At 45.1% G+C, this 24,794-nt stretch overlaps 1 protein-coding gene across 4 annotated transcripts; it reads left to right on the top strand.

The window, feature by feature from the left end:
- Positions 1 to 860: 860 nt before the first annotated feature.
- Positions 861 to 22,813, top strand: zranb1b (zinc finger, RAN-binding domain containing 1b). 4 transcript variants are annotated; one of them, XM_035400403.1, is made up of 10 exons: positions 861 to 1,212; positions 4,917 to 5,788; positions 13,183 to 13,265; positions 15,278 to 15,431; positions 16,004 to 16,075; positions 16,464 to 16,662; positions 16,957 to 17,077; positions 18,755 to 18,884; positions 20,026 to 20,255; positions 21,083 to 22,813. In XM_035400403.1, the coding sequence occupies exons 2-10, from the start codon at positions 4,978 to 4,980 to the stop codon at positions 21,299 to 21,301; spliced, it is 2,019 nt and encodes a 672-aa protein (XP_035256294.1). In that variant the 5' UTR covers positions 861 to 1,212; positions 4,917 to 4,977; the 3' UTR covers positions 21,302 to 22,813. The 4 variants fall into 4 exon arrangements, with proteins under 4 accessions (XP_035256294.1, XP_035256290.1, XP_035256292.1 ...); XM_035400399.1 differs by having other exon boundaries at positions 13,183 to 13,370; XM_035400401.1 differs by lacking the exon at positions 861 to 1,212 and adding an exon at positions 1,230 to 3,588 and having other exon boundaries at positions 13,183 to 13,370.
- The last annotated feature ends 1,981 nt before the right edge of the window (positions 22,814 to 24,794 follow it).

Here is a 24,794-nt window from a genome sequence, read left to right as displayed (position 1 = left end):
ATAATGGTCAGGGAACTGGGCTTGTAACCCAGGGGTTGCAGGTTAAACCCTGAATTGCTTCAGTATATGTTCAGCTGTATAAATAAATATTACGTAAAATCCATTCACAATATACTAGGTAAAAACTGTCAGTTTCTTTGGATAAGAGCATCTGCTAAATGTCTAACATGAATGTAAATCGGTGGAAAGTTTCATAAAGATGGAACAACCACTGACAATATCCTGTGACTACTTAGGAACCCTTAGCAAATGTGAATACACTTTCAGGTTATTTTCTGTATACCATCAATAAGAAATCACAATAATAAAATTTTGAAACTGGAACCAAATAGTAAATTTACCATTCTCTTATTGTTGCTGTTGTTGCTTTTAATTCTGATACAGTTGAAGAAGTGTGTCTAAAAAGAAGATTTGGGGTTTTTTAATCTCATTATCAGTCATTCTGGATGTTGGACTTGGGCTCAGGTTTCTTCATTTTCATCTTAGAAATTTGTCCTTTCCCTGTCACTTCATTTTAATAAATAAATTCAATCGTTTTTTCATTCATTTATTTATTTATTTATTTATCTCTCACTGCAGATTTACTGCTGCAGCAGTATTTCAGCGATGACATCATCCTATTTGCACCGGTAAGCTTGAGTATGTGAATCGAACGCCATTGCGGCTCTGTATATGGGAAACATACAGCATGTTAAAATTCACCTTTTGAGCCAAGACGGCGACTATGAGCTGTTGTTTCATATCTGCTTTTTCAACGTAAAATATCTTTGAAGAAAACAATTTCTATTGGTAAGGAGAGAACAAGGCTGTGATAGGCCAGTGTGAATCGCACAGTAAAATATCCAATCAGCTTTGTTAGCTGCTCCAGGTGGTACCCCCGTTCCTTTGGTACGGTTTATTTGGGCTTCTCCCGTCTCCCCATCGCCGCCATTAGAGATATAGACGGAATGGCAGAATGGAAAATGGGGATTAAAATCATTTAAAAACCTGGGGAGAAGGAGGCGGAAAGGGGATCCCTTTCCCAGGCAGCCCTTTCCGCTGTCTTTGTCCAGGGAAAAGACGGGGAAGCATGAAATCAGAGAAGGGCTTTAAATAATCCGAGTGAAATTTGGATTTTGGTTGTAAAATCCCGACAGGACTTGGGGACCGGGCAGCTGGCGGAGGGTTTGTTGTGATTGAACGCCAGGGTGAAGAATATAAACACAGGAAAGGGTAAGGCCTCTGATCGCTCTCTGGCTGCCAAACACACATTGCTAACGACTAATAACAAATTACGTAAATTGGGCAGCTAGCTGGATAGGTCAGCTAGTGTTCGAGTTTGCTGCTATTTCCGACTCAAATAGCTAGCCAAGTTACTCGATTATCAATTTCGGGAATCAATGGGACCAACTTACTTCTGGTTGGTGAGCTAGCGTTACACATTTACAAAGTAACAAAGTAAGTGCTGCTGTCTGTCCGCATTTAGCTAACCTTAGCTGCATGACATTGGAAAGTAGACTCCGAGGTAGCAAGCTAGTTGTTAACAATCCAGCCATCCAATCCTCTTGCTAACTGCCTAGCCAGCACCAGCCACAGTCACAGTAGCCACAAACATTAGTTTAGCTCACACTCCGGGCAACCTGAAAGCAGCTTCCCATCCCCATGCTGAATTTCGAGAGAAGCTGTTATCTAGCGGTCTGTCCGTGATGTTCGCCTGCTAATGACCCTGGCTAATAACTTTACTGAGAGTGGCTAACGGTGGATGTTACCACAACGTATCGATAACTTGCTCACTAACAGCTGCAACTAACTTCACTAGCTAGACTACAGTAGACTAATTATGGTAAACGTTATCTCACTGCTAGCTTTTAATACAGTTCCTAACTTACAGTAATTATAAGTAACGCGATCTTATTGCGAGCTTTTAATACTCTCTAATTTACTGTAATTATTAGCTAGAGCTATTATAATTATTGTTAGCTATGAAATAATCCTGTCCCAACTTTATACTGGAGTTTAATGTGGTTAAGATAGCTGCGTATTAATAACGACTCAATTTTTAGTTTTTGCAAAATGTTTCTGATATATATATATTCTTTCCAGTAAATTGCTTGAAGTAAAGTTAAGGTGCATGTCTGGCTAGCTGGCGGTACCAAACGCTATATCTGTGTTGATAAGACAAATGGCAAGTGCAATTTCCTCTGTTCCACTGTCGCACAATATTATCCATCTAAAAACGCTGTGTAGTGATTAAGTCGGCTACAGTAACATTATTTCTCCCAATTTTTTTCCTTCGCTATTTGAACAAAGCTGCTTACCATCCTAACTTTTACTAAAGTTAACGTTAACCAGGCACCTGATTTAGCTATTTTTGTAATCCGCTAGCTGCTTGCTACCACTAAATGGCTACTTAAAATGCCCAAGATTGATTTATTTATCCAGCGATATTTGATTAAACATGATGATAGTCCACAGTGTGTAAATCTTAAAGTTTAAGCTCAGTGCATATCATTTCCCTGTCTTGCACAGCAGGCTGAGGAAATGATATGAACTGTCTGTATGTAACGTTACACGCGAGCAGTCAGAAAGTGACACTGTGACACAGGGTCTAAACTGTTGGAAGGATTCGGCCTGCATATTCAACATTCTTTTTTGTGTATTCTGCCCACAGTCTAGGTCAATACCGCTATTTAAGTTAACTTTAGCTGTATGCACTGTGCATGTAGAAATGGGAGGCCAGAAATGGCTGTTAAACGAAGGTGGGGTTATGTTTTCAGTGGTGTGAGGATGAACTTTGCACGACAAAAGGCTGATGTTCATGGCAGTTTGTGAACTTTTCAAGCCTTTCAAACCCGTTTTGCAAGAAGAATATCAATATTTTGCAATGTATTGTAACTCGACTTTCTGCACAATATGTTAGCCGTACAGCTAATTATCCACACACCTGGTCAGCTGTATGTCCAGTGTAATAGTGTCCACCTTCAAAGTTTTGCAGATGATTCGGCGTCAGGATTAAATTTATTGGAGGGAATGGTTGTGACCTATTCCTGACCTTCAGAATGCCAGAACTGACATGGCCTCAAATCACTTTAAGGTGGAGAGAATTCACAAACTGTATTTTTAAAATGGTGTGAGATAAGGCTTGGGCTATCAGTCTATGAAGTATGAACACGCTGTCATAACGTCACATTTTACTCTAAGTATTCTGTAAGATCGGAACAGCAGTGTTTCAGTGACTGAAATATGATATAAACATTTGCTGTGTACACCATAACACTTTCACAGTACTGTGTTTTGCAGTGGCCTTAAATTGAGCTAGAATGAATCCTGCCAATGTGGTGTGTGTTGCCCTGGTATTTAATTTCATTGTGCCCCAGTAACCAGGTAACACAGATTTAGTCTCCAGCAGTTTGTGGATTGGAGGAAATAGCCTACAAGAATTTACTTTGTCTAACCTCACACACAGGCTTTGGTTTGCTGAAGATCTGTATCGGTTCAAACCACTGTCATTTTGTAATGTAATGTAATGTAATGTAAAACCACTGTCATTTTGGTTGCTTTCACTGGTGTCATTTTTCATGTTGCTGAATACAACTTATCGGAACTCATGTAAGTCATTTTTCAGCAACTGTTTTTTTGCCAACCGTTAAATTGTCTGTTGTCTTTCCTTATCCTGATGAGGTTGCAAGATTCATTTTAGTGTGAAGTTAATCCTTTAATCTTTCAAAGACCAATAAAGTTTTGAAGAACACTCTTGGCTTTCGTAGCAGCGTGAGTTAACGGTATGTAAATGGCTGTCATTACATTCCTGTTTGCCCCTGTGTGTTCCTGTACTGTTTGTGTGATAGTGCTTTAAGTTGCTTTTCCACAGTGTGTTTGGATGCTAATTTGATGTTAACCCCACCGCCAGTTTGAAACTGGTTTGGTTAGCTTTCACACTGGCTTTTGGATTTGACTGTAGGCTTATTTTTTTCCCTCGAGGCATTGCCGTCTGTAGCTGGGTATATCTGGCTGCATTGTCATATGCATTGTCATCGCACTTCACAATGTCGCAAAAAGCCAGTGAACGTATTGGCTATGATCTGCTAAGTTGGCAGGGTGTTCTCTGTCCATTTTAATGCAGCTAGCATGTAATTATTAGACTTGACTAGAAGTATGCCAGTGATGCCGTCAAGGTGTCAGAACCTAATTGTGAACCCTGCAGCTATATTTTATAAATAACTGACTAGCTAATGAAGTGCTACTTGTAATAACAGAAAGCAGGTGACAGCATTTAGCCAGTATTGTTCTCAGAGACATTATCCTGGACATGGTCCACCAGCTCCACCTACCTAACGTGATTAGCTGTAATGCTGGGTTTGTCTCATTTGATATTGATTAGATTTAGGCTGCAGCTTGGTCTGTGAAGTGGATTGGGACTCTTCATTTTTTTAGTGTGAACCCACCTTTAGTCCGTTTGGTTTGTTTATGGTTTTTAAATGTTTAGGAGGAAATATTTTTTCAAGTTACCAAGATATAAAAGAACATTTCTTAACCAAATAATTCAATTATTATTTGGCTTAGAGATGAAGTTGATCTGAGCAGGGTTACAACAAGACTGGAGAAATTATTTTAGTGCAGAATTATCTGTACCGCTTCAGTTTTCCAAGTTAGTTTATTTTAGGGTTTTATTAAAATATATAGTGTGTTTCATGTGTTCAGCTCTCAAGGTGCTTGACGAAATGCTTCATCTCCTAACCGCAAAATGAGTTTACCTGAAATGAAGACTGCTGGTACTGTGTGGGGGTTTCACATCCTAATTTTAAAATGGCAACCCCCTCCCCCCTTCCCCAGTGGAGAAGCGGTTATCTGCACTGGCCTCATATTTAGTGTAGTGTCATGCGTGTGGGCTGGTGGTTATGCAGGCGCTCATGAATATGCATGCTCCTCTGTTTCAGCGGCCTGTTTTGTGCCTGCTCTGGAGACGGTGGCTGCGAGGCGCCGGGTGACCCTTCCACCATGACGGAGCCGGGGGGCAAGTGGTCCTGCGAGTACTGCACGTACGAGAACTGGCCGTCCGCCATCAAGTGCACCATGTGCCGGGCTCCCAAACCCGGCCCGGCCATCATCACCGAGGAGCCCTTCAAGAGCGTCACGGGCCTGGACACCTGCCGCGAGTGGGACCCCTCCAGCCCAGAGGGGGGCAGCACCCTGCTCATCTGCCCGGACTCCAGCGCCCGGCCCCGCGTCCGGACGTCCGGCACGGGCGAGGTCAGCAGCAAGTGGTCCTGCCACATGTGCACCTACCTGAACTGGCCCCGGGCCATCCGCTGCACCCAGTGCCTGTGCCAGCGACAGCGCGCCCGCAGCCCCACCGACTCCGCCCCCCAGACCTCGGGCTCCGCCCCTCAGCGGCCGGCCCCGCCCTCCCCGGACCCCTGCGAGGAGTACAACGACCGGAACCGGCTCAACGCGCGGCCCGCGCTGCACTGGACCTGCGGGACGTGCACGTACCAGAACTGGCCCAAGACCCAGAGGTGTGTGGTGTGCGACCGGCCCAAACCCTGCGGGCCGGAGCCCGTGGAGCTGGGCGAGGCGGAGAACGAGCAGGACCGCGCCCCCCGGCGCGGCGGCGGCTGCAGCGGGGGCCAGAGGCGCTCGCCCCCCGCCTCCGCCAGGGAGGGGGAGCTCAAGATGGACTTCCAGAGGATCGAGCTGGCGGACGGGGCGGTGGGCTCCAGGGAGGAGCTGGAGGTGGACTTTAAAAAGCTAAAGCAGATTAAGAACAGAATGAGGAAAACGGACTGGTTGTTTCTCAATGCTTGTGCAGGTGAGTTTACCTGTGGCAGGGAAAAAGCCTTACTCGCCTCAGTACCCATGTTGACATGTCCATGTGTACATATTACACATGCAAAAATGTGCTTTTAACGGATCCAAAATAGCAAGCAACGTCACCATCGTGGCTGTATTCTCTCTTACTACCACTATGATCTGCTGTTATGTATGGATTGTCACTGGAGCATTTCAGTACATAATCATTTACACACCTTCCCTTTTGTGTTCTGTTTGTTTAGATTAAAAGTCCTGTGGCACTGTAAATGCATTCAATGAATTTGCACGCAATAGCATGAGAGTATTTCTTTTTCCTCAGATTTCCTCTACTGATTTCATAACATTTTTAAAAATTTTCTTAAGCATTTATGCATTGGTCTTTAAGACCAAGGTCTTTAAGTATGTGGCCTGTTTGTAAAACCCGACTCTGGTAGTTACTCTCAGCCCAAAGCTGACCTTTTACTGTTGAAAACGGTTTGGAGACGTGGCCCTGCAGCTTGTTCTTTGTGAGTGTACAGGCACAGGAAATAGAAATGTGAACCGCCAACTGAAGCGCTCCATTTGTAGTGTGGGGTTTGGGGTATGTGGGGTGGGCGGGGCTGAAACTGGCAGCCAGCCAGTATAGCAACACAGTACATAGATCGACAGTGTTGACATGGCATTGTGCTCTTACGAAGCGTTTCGGTGTGGGGGCAGAATGCGTTAAATCACATTGGACGGTGCGGCTGGGAAGCTCCCTGCTTCTCCTGTAAGAACCCCAGCCAGAGACGTCAGCGTGGCACTTAAATGGTCTGCGCGTACATGTTTTTAATTAGAATGAGTTTTTTTTTTCTGCCTTTTTTTCTGCCTAATGATCCTCTCTGGTCAGACCCCCACTTGGTTTCTCAGCCCGTTTTAACTGTGTGTGAACATCACCACAGTGCCTAACTGAGCTGAAGATGCACTGGCCCTAACCACGCTAGGGCGTGACACGAATGACATCACGTCTGCTGCGTGTTCGGTCTCGGGCAGTAAACACGGTTCTACCGCAGACGGGCGTACGGTCAGCCCACGGCTCGCAGTTGAGGCAGAAGATGGCTGACGGTGGTGGTGTTGCGGTTTGACCTGTTTTTAGATTGACAGCGTCAGTGAGTGCACGTCTTCAAATCTTCACCTCTCCCAGCCTTCGAACGGCAGTCTCCTTGGCTTAGCTTAACGACATGAGGGCCCTGATCCAGCCTGCCAAGGGTCCTTGCTGTCACTCACAACTTAATTGACCAAATCAAATCCCCTCCCCCTAACTGGCGAATCATGTGGGTCCAGGGCCATGGTTGGCCATGTAGGCTATACACTGAGTAGCCAGCCTGCAAGCAGAGCAGACAAATCTAGAGCTCTTCTAGTGACTCCATAAGTGGAATGATTGGTGGAGGGGTGATGAAATAAGCTAATTATTTTTTTTCTTGGGGGGGGGGGGGGATTTGGCCTGTGTGGTTGTTTGGAAATAAATATTTAGCCTTTATTTGACCGGGTAGGTGAACTGAGACCTGTGCTCTGTAGTGATGACCTGGGGAATGAAAGCGGGTGGAGAATGCAGGGATTGTGTAGGTAATCAGCAGTAGGGGGAAGTTAAGTGGCCGATGTAGAGAAGTAGCCGCCCCTACCGTGGCAGTGGGCAGCAGGGACGGGCGTGTGGGTGCCCCCGGGTCCCTTAAATCTCCAGGCCTGGCTGCAGGCACTGCCCTGCCCTCAGCCACCTGAGGTAAAAATAACTCCCGTCATGTGCAGGAGACGAGAATAAACCGCCACAAACACGCAGTCCTGACCTCCGTCCCAGCAGCTGTACGGGCTGCGTGATTTCGCCCTGGGATGTGTGTGTGTGTGTGTTGGGTCTGTAGGTGTCTACGCTGCTTTCTACTGTAAACAGTCTCCCTCTCTCTCATTCTCTGCTGTGTGCTGTTATTCTATCCTTGATGTTTATGTGCAAGGGAAGAATGTGCGTAATGGATAATTGTGTCAATCTGTGCAGCAGAGAGCCGCTGGTAAATAGTGGAAGGGAAAGGCAAGAAATAGGCCCCACCCTCTCAGTAAACTTCTTCAGTGAATTCCATCTCTTCCCTCTTGCCAGCCAATCAATAGTTACCCAGGGAAGGCTACACAGAGTCAGTCCTACAACACACACACACACACAGGCAGTCTGGACAAGGAGAATCGAAGGATGAAAAGATAAACATCATTTTTTAAAAGAAAAGACCATTTTAAACAAGTATTCTCATTACATTTAAACACATTACATGTAGAACTGTGCCAGCTATGAATTTGGGTCCATATTTTCTTTTACATCTTAAAGGGGGGGGGGGGGGCACCCTCTTACCAAACTGCTCCCTGGTGTCAGATGAAATGATTCATTCCTTTTCTTGTCAGCACTGTGAAGGGATTTTATCTAGCTCCTCTTCAGCCAGCAGACCGCAGTGAGCCCATTGGAATTGTTTACTGCCGAATGCCTGCCATTCCCCTGGACCAAAACATTAGGGTGCCTTTCATGTTACGCTGCACAACTTCTGTCAACATTCAGAACAGAAAAATTGCAGTTGGGCGAGTGTCGGTTTAGTCTAACGATGTTCTAGTTTGAGGAATGCGTACAGTCTGAAAAATGTGAAGTATGAAATTTAGTTCCTTTAAAACGATAAAGTGGAACTGAAACCTGATCGCAGCACTGAAATATCTGCAGGCCGCGCGGTTGCAGCAGTGTGCGTCTGAAAGGAAGTCTACCTGGGGTTCGAAAACTGGGCGAACGAGCGCGTGTCTCGCAGAAGTAGCCCATTTATGGATGTAATTGCATTTCACGTTACACAAGCCCTAATCCTTCAACAAAAATATGCAGCCCTTTTCACCACAGATCCTTTTCCAAAACCCATAGAGTTTCTGAAATATGAGTAACCAAGAAGTTTCTTTTCAGTTGACTTTGGCACGTGCTCCATTGTGTCATGCCTAGTTAATTTGGAACGCCGTGACAAAACTATTTTCAGAGCCAGGCAATGGAAGCTTGCACTCTTCAGTGCATGAAGATTTAGAGAAGTGTCATATTTATATTCATTTTTACACTGACTAATGCATTGTGTCTTTGTGCTATACGGTCTTCGTCAGCACATTGGGCATGTTGGGACTCTAGGTGCGTTTCTCTTGTCCTTGAAAGGTTGTTTAACCAGAGCAGGAGTTCAGTGGCCTCACTGGTGTGTATCTCTAGCAGACCACCTTAAAATGCAGTCAAAGGTTGTTGCAGGAACCGGTTAGACATTCTACATTTCTGAGATAGGAACATGAGCATGTTGCTAATCATTATCCCACAATGGAAGATTTGCGCATGATCACTGACCGTAGCAGTATGGCTAAAACCATGTTTTTAATGCATGCACTGGTTCAAATGTCTACATTATTCTTTCTCTCTGTTTGATCACCCACACTGCAGTTAACGTACACGTATTTACAGAAATGCATGGAAATTGCAATGAATAACCACCGCAGCTGATAACAGGTTCGTGCGTCAGTGGTTAAAGTTAACCTAAAAACCACTTTCAGTCAACTTTTATTGCTCATCTTTTACTCATGCGTTGCACTTCAGTCCTGGCCTTAGGAATGTCATATTCTGATATTCTGATAGCAGGCAGCTGACCCCTGGAGAGCGGTAATCAGTCTCAGAACTGCAAAGTCCAGCAGTTATGCCAGAAAGATAGTTAAGGACCCATCTTCACACATTTCTTCATGGGATTCTGGATCCCGCTGTGTTGATGCAGCCTTGTCTTCACTAACAGCTCTTCTGTGCTCCGCCTGCTTATAATGAAGTACCGAGTCAAATGGAAAGCCCCTTTAAGCTTGTATTTAGCCTGTTCGGTCAGATAAGTTTTTGCGGGGGTCTTGAAAAGCATTGTTTTGAATGTAGAGGAAGGCAGCTGGATGAAATGAAATGGGGGAAGGGGGTTTTTAGACTAGAATTAAAAAGAAAGAAATTGATTATTGTTCATAGTCACTGTTCTATATTAAGTGTCTAGATAATACTTGTTTTAATAGGTTTTTCATTTAAAGATATATATGTATATTTACTTTTCATTCTTCCAGTCTTGGTTTTGTAGTGCGTGGTGTGTGTGTGTGTGTGGGAGAAAGTAACAGCGCATCTCTGTGTAAATAGTTTTCTTGTTCCTGTACGTGTGACGCACTTGTTGGTTCCTGAGATGGGAAATGCTCAGAATTTCGCTCTGATGATTGTCCGTGCAGTGCTGGCGTGACTTAAAAGGTTCAGTTTGAATGGTAACCGAAGGGAGCGAGTGGGCCGGCCCGGCCGCTGCTCTGTTTCAGGAAGTGCTGCGGTTTCCCGCTGTAATGCTCGGTGCTGTGCTCTGTGGCGCAGTGCCAGCCGGGTCACACGGAGGAAACGGGGCGCCATGGCGGGTTTGCGTCTCTGGCTCCGGCCCACAGGGCCGGACAGCTTGCTTGCGTTTTGAGGTGGAGGCCCACGGGGGCGATCACATGACCTGCGTTCAGGTTCGCGTCCCTTACAGCAATTGGCCGGCTGCTCGGGCGGTTCTCTGTAAGCTGAGCTGAGCCTGAGAGAGAGGTCTGAAAGCAGGCATCAGCCAGGACTGGAGAGCGAGGCATTGTCCCTGTGCAGGGTTTGCCCACGCTAGTCTCATCTCAAAGCTAGTCACTGCACAGCAAACCCAGCTGAGTTTTGGGCCCTTTGATCTGTGCGGTTAAAGATCAAAACAGGTGAGGTGGACAGACTTAGGGAATATTTTCCAAGCACGGTTTGGGTATACTTAAGGTCTATGTCAAATGTTATTGAATGTCTTTCAAGGATGCACTGTCCAGATTTCAGAGAGAGTGAACAGTTCCCTAATGATTTCAGGGGCATGACACTGGGACGATCCATGTGCAATACCACCCTTAGCCACCACATCTGACCCTGTTAAGCATTTATTGGATATTCTGGAATGATGCCTGATTCAGAATTTTACACTTCTATCACCCAGCTAGGTCAAAGTGGACTGCCTTTCCCAGGAAGGAATGCTAAAGCGTTCCACATGCTGGTGGGCACACGCATGCTAAAAGGCTAATAATGTAATGCAATTATTCAACACAGATGTTCGTTTGGAGCTTGAAGCAAATGTTCAGTTTTCTGGAAAACGTTAAAAAGGTTTATGTTTTTTACGCAACTCTGGAAATTTGGTCGACCAACTGCTCGTAAAATGTATTTCCTTTATGCAGCAGGTTTCTGAATCACTGGCACACCCACTCCAGCACTTTACTGTGTTTTATGTTCTAGAACTCTCTATGGGCCTCTTAACTGCAGAGACCTGATAGAACAGGTCCAAAGGTAATTTTTTTTCTTTCCCTAAAGCAACTTGGGGTGCTTATTTTAATTTTTTTGACACTAATTTTTTCTTTTTCCCACTCATGTCTACAAAACATTCTGGCATTTTATTCCACTTGCGTTATATGTTTTCTGTCTGAAATAAAAGGTAAAGGTGTGTAACAAAAAGGCTAATAAAACTGCCACCGCTCGTTTTGTGGAAGTTGGGTGCGGAGGTTAGGCAAACCCAGAGAGCGTCCTCACGGTGTGAGAGGGCCGGGATCATTCCGGTTACATATTAGCAGACTGATAGCACCGGAGAGCCAAACAAACCCTCCCCTGCGGGTACAGGACCCCACAGCTCCCTGACCGACTGAATGAGATTCATTGTCTGTCCCTGGTAGTTGTTGAATAATGACTTGCTTGTACATTTGAACAATGGCTGTCCAGGATAAAGCACAACATGCGATATGAGGCTTATTTGTCGACGTTCCATAAAATGGTGGCTAGCGCATACCAGGAATGTTACTTACCCTGCCCAACTTTTAGCATGTTTAGCCCTTGAATTATTTTTCGTTTCCGCTTGTTATCAGCGTCAGGAAAGGGAAGGCATAGTTTACTCGGACCCTTTGAAAGCTCCGGAGGGCTGGCCCTTTAAATTCTCTCCGGCTACAGTTTCTTAAAATGGTCACATGCATGTGGAAAAAAAACAACATTGTTAGTTAATTTTTTTTTGCTGGTCAAAATGTATCATCGCTAGTGCACAGATGGCTTGAAGCTGGAAAGAGAGCGGCGAGTCTGTCAGTGAAAACACATCTTCATTTTTGTGTCTGTCCCCTGCTGCAGGATGGGTTACACAGCGTCGGATAAACTTGCGCTAATCCTCCAGCATTACAGCGCGATTCGCGGTTCTGTGTTGCCTGACGGCGGAGCCCCCGTTCAGCTGTTGACTGCCTGTTGCTACGCGAGCCCCTCGCTGGCAGATGCACAGTGGAGACCGAACACAAATCTAATTTAGCGGTTTAAGTAAATGGAGCATTTTGTTGGATTTAGTGTGATTAGTATCTCTAACAGCTGAACCAGGTGGGCTTATAAAACTCTCCGCTGGCAAAGTAGCTCGGGCGAAGAACCGGCATGTTTTTAAACGGAGTCACTGGAGTCAAACGCTGCTTTGAATAGCTGCCTTCATGATGGCTAGCATAAATATTTAAATTTTAAAATAAAAACAAAAAAGCTTGTAAAGAACATTGAAGAAAATTAGCTCTTTTTGAGCGATGCATATTGCACGTTGGCGTAAACTTTATATTTAGGAATTTAGCCTACACTCTTATCCACAGCAACTTTTTGAACACATCTTTCATATTATTTTAAACATACTATCTGTTTATAAATCTGTATTTTTACTGGTGCTGTTCAGGTTAAGTACCATGCTCAACTATACAGTGGCAGTCGCCAAGGAGATGAAAATGAAGCTGATCACAAATTTGTGAAAATGATCTCAAACCATGTCTAGAGACATGTGTTTTTGTTCTCGTAAACAAAGGCTGAGAGGAGCGTGACAGGGCCTCTGTGGTGATCTTTAAAACAATGGGCTTTATGTTTTTGACCCCATGACTGTCAAAACAGGTGTCACGACTCGTGTGGCGTCTCATAACCTACATGTGATCATGAGCGAGTTATTTTGGACTGTCTGTGGGCGTTGCCATAGGTATAACTGTTGACCAATCGGATGGTCTTCTCTGTATTCTTATCCTTGAAAGTTCCACATGCCAGCTGCTAGCATTGAAGCATTCTAGTGGGATGTGTATAGTGAAAATTTGTAGAGGGGTTTGTAGCTGACCAAGTGCAGTTTCAGTAGACGTTCAGAAGCCTGGGAAACTCCTGTTACTCACTGGAACCTCTTGTAGTTAAGAATCGTGGAGAATGGAAATCCCCCGAGGGGCCGATCGTCTGGGCAGTCTGTAACAATGTCTGGCGTGGCTGACTGTGATGTATGAGTGGGCCTGGCTGTCTGAGCCTCTTGTGCGTGCGGGCATGGCTTGTTGACCCCGCCCCTTCCCGTCCTGCAGGTGTGGTGGAGGGGGACCTGGCCGCCGTGGAAACGTACAAGTCATCGGGGGGCGACATTGCACGGCAGCTGACGGCGGACGAGGTGCGTCTGTTAAACCGGCCCTCGGCCTTCGACGATGGCTTCACCCTGGTGCACCTGGCCATTCGCTTCCAAAGGCAGGATATGCTGGCTGTGCTCCTCACTGAGGTAAAGCCAAGGGGAGAAAGGGCACCTGCCGAAACTGACACGCCCACAGAGGGATGCGCAGCCCTCAGATTGGTAGTTCATCTTCAGTTAGCTTGAGTTCCCATGGTGATGCTATGGAGCAGCAGTGTTGGATTCCAGTCCTGGAGGACCAGATTCACTGTACATTTTTGTAGTTTCCTTTTAGTCAGCAGCCAGTTTAGGCCTTTGAACCAAGGTGCATGAACACTTTCGCCTGCTAGTGGGTTGGATTAATGACTTAAGTTCTGAATGAAACCAGCTGACCCTCCAGGACTAGATACACTCCTGTTACAGAGTATATAAGGCTCACCAGAATAGCATGTAGCACCATTTTCCTGATTGACATGCTGGAAAGGTGGCTTATTAACTTCACATTTAGAGTAAATCAGAAAAGGCCATCATTTATAATTTTGATACTTAAAACTGAAGAGAAAACTGGATTTTATGGAGGGATGAAGGACGTGTAAGACTAACAGCCTCCTGAAGAAGCAACCCTCTGTAATGCTGTTCAGCCTGAGTGCCTACAGTATGTCTTCCTGGATCTTAGCTGGGTTGGCTCGCGCAGTTAGCGGTAAATACGGGATTACTCAAATTGCTACCTTGTTGGCCCTTAGGAGCTGGCGTTGGCACAGAGTGGATTAGGCCAGTTTGGCAGATGATTATTAGCGAGTGCCTGGAAGGTCTTCTGCCCATTCTTCTTGTCTTCAGTGTGAAAACACACAAACCACGGCTTCGCAAGCTATCCTTCCCCCTCCCCAGGATTACTGCCTGTCATTCTAAGCAAAATTGCATTTCCCCAGGTGTAATGAGCTCTTAATTTATCTCTTGCCACGTCAGTGATCTGCCCTTTGATGCCACATTATAAATAGTTGCCATGGAGAATGAATATCCAGTAATTGGGTCTGTGCCAACGTGCTCATTTTGTGTTCTGAGGCAGGTCTTTTGAAAAGGGGGATGAAAGCAGTGAAATTTGATTGAATAGCAGTCTAACAGGTGTACTTAATGGCAGACACACACACACAGGTGCTGAAAGGTAGGGAGTCTGTAACTTCTGCCTTTGAAAAGTGGTAGAAAGCCAGTGATATAGACCCAAGTGGATTTCCAGCCATTATCTTCATGAAGGTGCTGCAAAATAGCATTTCTGTGTGTGTTTTCAGTTGCCTTTGCTGTAGCTAAAGCCACCATACATAGTGTAATCCAGCAGCTGTTAGCCCTAATGGGGGGGTAGGGAGCTCTAAATGAATAATAGAAGCTAAATCAGGGCTCCCCAACCCTGTTCCTTGAGATCTACCGTCCTGTAGGTTTTGATTTCATTCCTAATTATGTACACCTGATCCTACTAATTAGCAGCTCAACGAGATCTCTGGCTGTTGAATGAGGTGTGCTTTGTTAGGGTTGGACTGAAAACATACAGGATGGTAGACCTCCAGGAACAGGGTTGGGCATCCCCAAGCTAATCCATGAAGAGTCTCTCCTCTGATCTGGTATCGGTGATTGCTCTTATTAGAAGGTCATACGGTTGAGCCTAAACCGCGAAGAGTCTCTCCTGTGGTGACTGCTCTTATTGGAAGGTTTATGTGGTGTCATTGAACCAGTGAATGACCTGTCTGAAAAGTCTGCTGTCTCAGGCACAAAGCACCCTGCCCTTTAACCCTGTTAAGAGTAGGTTTTTTTGGAATGTTTTTTCCCCCCCAAAATTCTAAGTCAGTGTTCTAGAACTCCATTGCTTTCGATTATCAGAAGTGATTATCACATCAGCATTAGAATGTTCAGTTAAGAATATTCTAATCACACATCTGTGATCTCACACCCTAAAGGGTTAAGGGCCCTCCTTACACAGACAGGGGTGCGAGAGGGGGGGCTCACTGCCGTGTCTCTCCCCCCCCCAGGTGTCCCAGCAGGCGGCCAAGTGCATCCCGGCCATGGTGTGCCCCGAGCTGACGGAGCAGATCCGCAGGGAGGTGGCCGCCTCCCTGCACCAGCGAAAGGGCGACCTCGCCTGCTACTTCCTCACCGACCTCGTCACTTTCACCCTGCCCGCAGGTGCCCCGCCCCCCCGGCCCGCCCACACCGCCACGCCTCCTCAACCACAACGCATTTCTGTCCTGCAAGAGTCCGAACTCTTACAATGCTTTCATTATTGAGCCAGAGAATAGGGCCTTGTGTTCGCGAGCGTTTAGCATGCACGTTACACAGCTGGGGCAAAAATGTTTGACAACACTAAAAATTTCTAGTTTCCCATTAACAAGTTTTTGTTTTTTCGTTTTTTTTCCCCTCCTGCGGAAATGTATGTTTCACTTCTGGAAATGATTAGCATGTGAAGTCACAGGAGAAGTAACTGCTGTACTGATCTGGCCAAAAATGTCTGAACTGTCAGTGAAATAACAATGGTGAACATTTAGCTTGCTTTAGCAGCAGGGTTTGATTTAAAGGGAGAATGTGTAAAAAATGCCTGTTTTCCCATTACTTCAGTAAGCCTGCACTCAGGTCCAGAGCATGGCCAGAAGCCAGTTAGAGAGACCAGGCCTGCCTCGTTCATTCATGGACATTGTACATGACACATTTATTTTGTTTTTATATATTTTTAAATGAAAACCATTGTTTGTTGATTGCAGATATTGAAGACCTTCCCCCTGCAGTTCAGGAGAAACTCTTCGATGAAGTGCTGGATCGGGACGTACAGAAAGGTAGGAGGGCACCTAAAATAACACTTAAGACCCCAAATTAACTTTTTTGACACTTATTTGTCACAAGAGCCCCGCCCATTATTTAAAAATGACCAACTGGCACCACCTTTGCATTAATGTTACCCATAAAGAAAAGGCGGCAAACTGAAGCAGTTTTAATTGAGGCCTTACCAATCCCTTGGCTCGTGGTGTAAGTAGGCCAATAGAGTTTTAGGATGTAGGCTTATTGGATATCGCGTCCCTGCCTGGAGCGTTCTGATGCGGCTGGCGTGAGGTACCGGGGCACCATGTGACCCACTTACCCGTCTAAAGCAGGCCGCAGGGGGAACGTTCCGGTTGGTCGGAGGAAGTGAATGGGCGTGTAAGCGATGCGTTCTCCACCCCGCAGAGCTGGAGGAGGAGTCGCCCATCATTAACTGGTCCCTGGAGCTGTGCACGCGGTTGGACAGCCGGCTGTACGCGCTGTGGAACCGCACCGCCGGGGACTGCCTGCTGGACTCGGTGCTGCAGGCCACCTGGGGCATCTACGACAAGGACTCGGTCCTGCGCAAGACCCTGCACGACAGCCTGCACGACTGCTCGCACTGGTGAGGGCGCGGCCGCGGCCAGAGTGCGCCTGTGCGTCGCGTTTTACACACCGCTTCTCCGCCGTGCGCTTCCCAGTCTACCCTGGGATTCGGCTTTCTGCAAAGGCAGGCCTGGGACAGCTGCGCCAGAGAAAAGCCCCCTGGGTGGCTAATGAAGAACAGACTGGCTGTGATGTGCTGTGCTGGGTTGATAGCGATGGCTCTGATTGGGTGAATAATTTGTGCTGTACTGGTGTGACCGCGGTGGCTCTGATTGGGTGGATGAGCTGACTGAGCTGTGCTGATTGGCTGCAGGTTCTACATGCGGTGGAAGGAGTGGGAGTCGTGGTACTCGCAGAGTTTCGGCCTGCACTTCTCTCTGCGGGAGGAGCAGTGGAAGGAGGACTGGGCCTTCATCCTGTCCCTGGCCAGTCAGGTACGCTAACGCACGTGCACGCACACACACTAAACACACACACACACACACACACGCATACACACACATACACACACATGCACACACTAAACACACACACTAAACACACGTACATGCACACACACGCTAAACATGCACAGGCACGCACGCACACACGCCCACACATACACACACACTCACACACACACTCACACACACAAAACACACATGCTAAACATACACATGCACACACACGCAGTAAACACACACAAAACAGTACACGCTAAATGCACACACACACACACACACACACACACACTAAACACGCACACACACACACACACTAAACGCATGACGTGAGCCAATGCAGTGGACTTTACATAGACTTCAGAAAGAGATGAAAGAAGCCCTTGCCTTTGAGAGCACCTCTGACATGGGAGCAGAGCATTGTGTATGACTTTTACAGCACTGCCATGTTGGTTCAGCTGTTCTAAAGGCTAACTGACAGGAACAAGGCTAATTACACTGACGGGGGACTCGGTCCTCTAATGTTACCCGTCTCACTGGTTCTGTGAATCTTTTTCAGATCTGTCTGTCTAATGTCTGGTTAGCACGTGTCTGCTAATCCAGTATGCGCTGGTTGTTTTAATAAGAAAACAATTTAAATGTGACATGATCAACAATTGAAAGATTCTTACTTGATCTAAATTCTGCGGTTGTTGGTAGCCACAGTCGCGGGGGACATGCAAAGCGTAATTTAACTGTAGTCTTCTGAAATTTGAATACAGAGGCTCTTTACAGACCGGTCTTTCCTGAAGTGAACTGGTGCCAGTATAGAGTTGGAGATCACTGGCAGTGCAGCATAGCATAAATCCCTTTTCACACGCTGCTGGCTACTGGGTCAGGCGCACATTTTGTTCTTTAAACTGGTAATTGCTCCAAATCTGTTTTCTGTTTACTTGATGCACAGTCGCGCAATTATGAGACGATGACTCATTTGTACCAGTCAGCAGCTGTTTCCGTCTCCATTGCTGTTTTTCCTCTTATTCAATTTGCCCAAATTGTGCGGCGTTTGCTCGTTAGCTTGCTAATTATTTCTGGATGGGAATGGCGCTCTGCTCAGTTAGCCCTCTCCGTTCCGTCCGCTCGCTCCCTGGCTGAAGACCGGTTAATCTGCAGACTCTACGGGGTTTAAGTGCAGACATAAAATGCGCACGTTTCCCAAATTGAGTTTTAACCGCAGTCTGTGCCCTCTTCGTCCTCGGAGATTGTGCAGTGTTTCATCAGCAGGCGATTAACAAGTTAAAAGCATTGTCTGCGTAATGATAAAATAGATTTTTACTAGAGATAGAGAGGGATGAGAGGGAATTCTGTCACTCACGGAACAGATAAGACAAGTGATTATAAAATAATTAATCGATTAATTTTTAATCTAGCAAAAATAATTAAAACTGGTTGAGAGCAGTAACGAGCTTTAAGGTCCAGTTCATGGAAATGTACTGTCAGCGTGTTTACATCTAAGTGTGGTGTAATATTTTAGTCCATTTTCACTGAACATTTAAATATGTGAATCGTTTTCAAACCAGACTCCATTTAGTATTGTATAAATGTGATGTGTGATTGAGCTAATTGTTGGTATTTATTATTTTATATTAAATCTCTCTTTCTCCCTCCCCCTCTTTCTCTCTCTCCCTGCAGCCAGGAGCCAGTCTGGAACAGACTCATATTTTTGTTCTTGCACATATTCTTCGTAGACCAATCATAGTTTACGGAGTGAAGTATTACAAGAGTTTCCGTGGCGAAACACTAGGGTACACTCGTTTTCAAGGTGAGTGGCATAATTTGAACCTAAATGTTGGGGTATACTCATTTTCAAATTTAGCAGCTTCATTTGAAGCTAAATGTTGGGGGACTCTCATTTTCAAAGTTAGCGGCTTCATTTGTAGCTAAATGCTGGGTTACACTCATTTTCAAAGTTAGCGGCTTCATTTGTAGCTAAATGCTGGGTTACAATCATTTTCAAAGTTAGCGGCTTCATGTATGTTCTTACAGAGAATTTAGCACATTCACCCGTGATCCATGCTGCAGGGCACTCAGAGTTTTAAAATTTGCCCTGCATGTTTTAAAGAGAGTTTAATAAGACGCACCTGGGGATGGGAATCCTAGTGAGCCAATCAGAAAGCAGGCCCTGTGAAAGCAGCCTGGCTCCTAAATGACCCCCTTTAAAAACACACTCTGCCACCAGAGCTCCAAACGACCAGCGAGGAGCTCCAGCACGGGCACACACTGGGCTATTGTTCCCGGGAAACGGGGGGAGGAAACTGCAGTCTGATCTGTCCCCCGATTCTCATCTCTGCTTCAGTTATTTGTGCTGAAAAAAGTTTACTTAAGTGCTTCTGTTGAAAGCCAAAACATGAATGGCCATGTGGTGGGAAAAAAAGAGTTACCACTTCTCTGTGGAGCATTAGTTAAGTGTGCAGGTTTTTCATTTGTTTTTTCCCCAAATATGACTCTTTCAGTGTTCTTTGCTCCAAGACCTTTTTGGACTGCGTGTATTTGTTCTGTTCTGTTGTACACTGTTACTGTACCAAAGCTTTTATACTGCCCACTGCAGGTGAATTTGGCTCACTACAGTTTCTTTTGGAGACTTTGTTTCTTGCATAAGTAACATGGGATTTTATGTTTTAACCAATTATTGAGCTGCCAATCAGAAGTGGGCATGAATATCCATTACTGAACTGACACAGTCAGTCCTCTGGTTCTCATGTTTAGCAGTGACATATTTGATTATAGATTTGGGGGAAAAGTAGGTGCATTTCAGTATTTAGCGTCTTAGTGAATAAAAATGTGATTTTGCAGGGTCTCTAACTTGGTCACAGAATTTGGGAAGAGCTCAATCAAGCGCTAACACTGAAGTCCCAGAAGCCCTCTTGGACTGGATCTAACATTTTTACCCCCCATCCCCTCAGGCGTGTACCTGCCGTTGCTGTGGGAACGGAGCTTCTGCTGGAAGAGCCCTATCGCTCTTGGCTACACAAGGGGCCACTTCTCCGCCCTGGTTGCCATGGAGAACGAAGGCTACGACAATCGAGGCGCCGGCGCCAACCTCAACACTGACGATGATGTCACGGTCACCTTCCTCCCACTGGTGGACAGCGAGAGGAAGTTATTACACATACACTTCCTGTCTGCACAAGAGGTGAGCGCTCCTGCATGAACCTGGGAAGCTAAACAAGGTTTTAATGTTTCAAACATCCAGTGCGTTTCAGCTGTAAGCTGGGAAATAGAGAGGAAGATGGACATCCAAAAGAAATAAATGTGTGAATGCCTTCAGTGTAAATTGAACGCATATCCAGTGCAAGATAAACCATTCATGACACCATTAATGTTGTTTTGAAAACCGTTTTTAACCTTTTCAAATGTTCCCTTAAAAGTCATGGTCCTGCCTCCCTCTTGCTTTTCCCACTGATAAATGTGAAATACGTGACCTCTCAAATAAACAGTTACAGGGGAAATTGTAAATCAGGTCCATTTACAGTTATAAATATATTTGCCCTCCATATTGAAAGCCAGATTCAGTCAGAAGAATCCAGATTTGAAGTTCTCATGGCTGCAGTGGCCTAATGAGATTAGTTGAAATAGTCGTAGATTAACAGTAATTCTGAGCAAAGAGCTCTGCTTGTTGAGCATGACTCTGTCTCTGTGGGTTTCATGAATTGGATGCACCTGGAGTGTATAGACTCACAGTAGTTTTAGAATTTGGTATTTGTACTTTTCGTTCTTGGTTAGTATAGTTCACTTGCTCTAGTGCTTGAGTGACAGTGCGCCTTTACTTGGGGAGCGTTGTTTCGGGGTCTGTTGCTCATATAAGTCAGGTGAATGCGTGTTTTTCCTGTGTTGTAACTCACTGGATGAGAGCATCTCCGAATTGAACGTGATGTCATGCAGTGACCTCATGGTGGGAGTGTAAGAGCGTAACGATCCTCAGTGTGGCGTCGTTTTGAGCGGGTGCGTTGTCTTCCTCAGCTGGGGAACGAGGAGCAGCAGGAGAAGCTGCTGCGTGATTGGCTGGACTGCTGTGTGACGGACGGCGGGGTGCTGGTGGCCCTGCAGAAGAGCTGCCGCCGGAGGAACCACCCCCTGGTCACCCAGATGGTGGAGAAGTGGCTGGACGGCTACCGGCAGATCCGGCCCTGCCCCACGCTCTCCGACGGCGAGGAAGACGAGGACGACGACGATGAGTGAAGGGGAAAGTATCCACGAGTGTGTATCCCCCCCCCCCCCAGCTGGACAAAACGGAGATGCACAGGGGGGTTAAAAAATGGTCATCGTTCGCCATCTTACAGAAGTACTCAGAAAGGAAACTGTACAAACATCCACGCAAACCTTTAAATAAGAGGACAAACTTAAGACTGAGAGAACTATGTTTCTGCAAAACAGAATTTGAAATTAAGGATTCTGATTTCACAGAAATCACGGTTCATCTTTAAAATAAAATCCCTCTCCCCTCCCCGTATATAAACCCTTATCCATTAATATAATGCATGCGGTTATTAAAGAACTTGCATAATAGGAAAATACCAGCATCAGAAGGAACATGGAATCTTTGTATTAGTTCATTGTGGGCACTTAAAAAAAGCACATTTTTTTTCTCAAATAACGTTCTTTAGATTTTGGAAATTGTTTTCCGTTTTAAGTTGACGATTCAGCTGACTCACTTTTTTTTGGGGGGTAAAATCCAGCGTGGCATCCCTGCATATCCCTGCTCTAGTCCACTGTCCCACGAGGATATTGTATAGTATGGACACTTAATACTCGTACTGCACATTTATTAAAGAGGATTTCTATAAATTCTACAACTTGCTGAATCAAAAGGACATTTATGAAGTTAAGAGGAGGAATACCCCATTTCAGCATAAAGATCATATTAGAGATCACCGTCGTTCGATTCTTTCTTCTGCCCACCTTGGAAGTCCTTTTTATTCTGATTATGAATTCCATGAGGAGGTACTCTTTTGGTCCTCTGTGTTTGGTCACCCCCAATTTTATGTTGGTTTAACTGTTAACCCAGATCTTGAAATTTATGTTTCACACAAAAAAAATATAATTCTTGCTGTGACGAAAACAAATCTGTACAAGTTTACTTGCGTTTTGTGTGATTGAGTACCTCATTTTGATGTTACAACTTTTGGTGCTTACTTTGGGCTGGGGGTGGGGTGGAGAGAAGAGTCGCCTGACACATTCTCCATTCAAAACATTAATTAACATTAAATTATAATCACTTCGTGTCCCTCTCGTGTTGTCATATTTCTGCTTTTCACTATTTTTTTAACGTGTTCCATCACCACACCATCCTGCATATTTTTAGTCCTGTTTCCTTTTAATATGCATCCTCTTTGTTTTTGTGTTAGATTGAGTTTGAAATTAATGGATTATAATTCAGCACTGACAACGGTGACATTAACCAAAGCAAAGCCAAATCAGGTGTTTCTCTGTGGAGTGGGTTCAGTGTTTTGGTTCTGGTTCTGGTTCTGTTCCTTCAGCCCGTTCCACAGATTGAACATCACTGGCCTGTTGCTTTGTTTTTTAATGCATTAGATGTAACGTCTGTCTGAGCGCTTGGGTAGTCTATATTACCTGGTCATTTTCTATATTTGGGGAAGGATCTGGGTTAAGGAGAAACGGACGGGTAACTATGAATGACGACATTCAGTGTCATTTTTAACCAAACAATAAAATAACTGCTGTACAACAACAGGGAGAAACCATTGCCTTTTCTTAAACATGTAGATGATTTCTTATTAGCATTCAAAGCCAGAAAGCATGTTGCTTTGATACTTAATTTGGAAATCAGCTGGGTCTTAAAATAGTTTTTGTCACTGTTGGTACGAGATGCGTCCCAACATGCTCTCTGAATGTATTTGGCAAATGTCAGAAACGGTGTGCGGCACACGCTTCTCGTGATAGGCCCATCTGTCGGACACGGGCCGTACATGTGATATACAGCTCCTCAATCACACAGTCCGTACATGTGATATACAGACCGTCTATCAATCCGGCTGGTGTGCTGCCAGATGAGTAGTGCTGTCTGGACTTGGACAGTAGCATATACGATGGTATATGCTACTGTTCTCCCTAGATTGGCAATGTTTACACACTGGTTCTCTAACTCGGTCCTGGGGGATTCCTGCTGGTTTTTGTTCCAACCACAATTGAAAACACTTCATGTTTTCAGGGATTATTTATTCACTTAAGCCACATTATATCACAAATAGCTATGTATGCCATGAAAAATAAAAGTCCCTAATTCACATTGTGCATATTGTGCTATATTGCAAATGATTACAAAAAAATAATTTAACTGATCAAATTAAAGATTAAAGAACCACCATATTAACATGCATGCTTGTCAGCAGTTGCATATCAATTAAATTCGATCTGTGTGCCACTTTTTATAGACACACTGTCACAAAGACATTTTACAGATTTTAGATTTTACGTCTTTCGGATGACGTTAAACCAAGGTCCTAACTTGCTTGGTCATTAAAGACCACATGGCACTCGTTGCAAAGAGTGGGGGGTTCCCTGGCTACATTCCCAACCTGGCTCTCTCAACCTGCCACCTAATCATCCCCTGATTTAATTGACTAAAAATGCTCTCCTTCTCCACCTTAGCTAATGTGCGGGGAGTGTTCTGGCATAAAATGGCTGCTGTGCATCACCCAGGTGGGTGCTACACATTGGTGGTGGGTGAGGTGAGTTTCCCTTGATCACTGTAAAGCACTTTGAGCATCTGGAAAAGTTTTATATAGAAGCAATGATTCATTCATTCTAATATTTTACAGGTAAAGCAGGAAATGGGGAAAGTCTTAACAAAAATGTGAGGTTTCTTCCCGGAGGGTAGAAAGCTGGGGAAGATCCAGATTACGGAGGGGAGCCCATCCTCAGCTGGCCAGCCCAGCATCCATAATTAAAGCTGGGTAAACTGTAATAGAGAGGTAATGGGGAATAGAGTAAGTCACTGTGGTTGGACAAATTATAGCCCAGAGCATTAGGCTCACTGCTAAAATAGACAGTCAAAGCAAAAAATAAATAAATACAAATAAGAGAGCCGGGCAATACATCTACTTAAGGTTATGTCACCCACTGCTTAAACCTGGGATGTGTCCAAAACTGCTTATTTGCCTACTGTTGAGTACACAACTTGTATGCAACTTGTATACTCAATAGGCAAGTAAGCTGTTTCGAACACGGCCATCGTCTCATCGAGATCTTTGCAAGGCTTCAAAAGTTGGCAGTGCTTTGAGTCTTGGTGTGGCCTGCCAAATGCAGGTTAGATTCTTAGTCATGTTCATAGACGACAGAATGAATGTGTACCATGCCAACGCTGTTTGAATGTACATACGAGTGCCAACGCAAAGGAAACGCCAACCATAGTATCACTGAAGTCCCCGAGGGAACGTTCTTGATGAAACTGCCAACTCACGCCCTGGACTGATATTTACATTCAAATTCAGTTTCTTGGAAATTTTGCCTTGCATCTCAAACCAATGTGTGGATGTCACAATGGAGAATTCAAACACAGCTGCCCTCGGCATTTTCCTCTGAATTAACCTCTCTTCCTCATAAACCATCAACAGGTCCCGCAGTCTTAGTCACTTTGAGCATTCTGAGATGTTAATCGCTCAATTGCCCAATTAACCACACCTGTGTGGCGGCACCTGCTTGCAATATTCTT

Source organism: Anguilla anguilla, chromosome 18 (genome assembly GCF_013347855.1).
Source record: "Anguilla anguilla isolate fAngAng1 chromosome 18, fAngAng1.pri, whole genome shotgun sequence".
Taxonomy (NCBI): domain Eukaryota; kingdom Metazoa; phylum Chordata; class Actinopteri; order Anguilliformes; family Anguillidae; genus Anguilla; species Anguilla anguilla.
The sequence above is the reverse complement of the archived record's forward strand: the minus strand, read 5'-3'. Positions and strand labels throughout refer to the sequence as shown.

Coding starts and splice junctions, on each gene's coding strand:
- zranb1b (XM_035400399.1), top strand. CDS start 4,978: ATGACGGAGCCGGGGGGCAAGTGGTCCTGCGAGTACTGCACGTACGAG. Junction 16,076..16,463: donor GGATCGGGACGTACAGAAAG/GTAGGAGGGCAC, acceptor TCCACCCCGCAG/AGCTGGAGGAGGAGTCGCCC. Junction 20,256..21,082: donor ACTTCCTGTCTGCACAAGAG/GTGAGCGCTCCT, acceptor TGTCTTCCTCAG/CTGGGGAACGAGGAGCAGCA.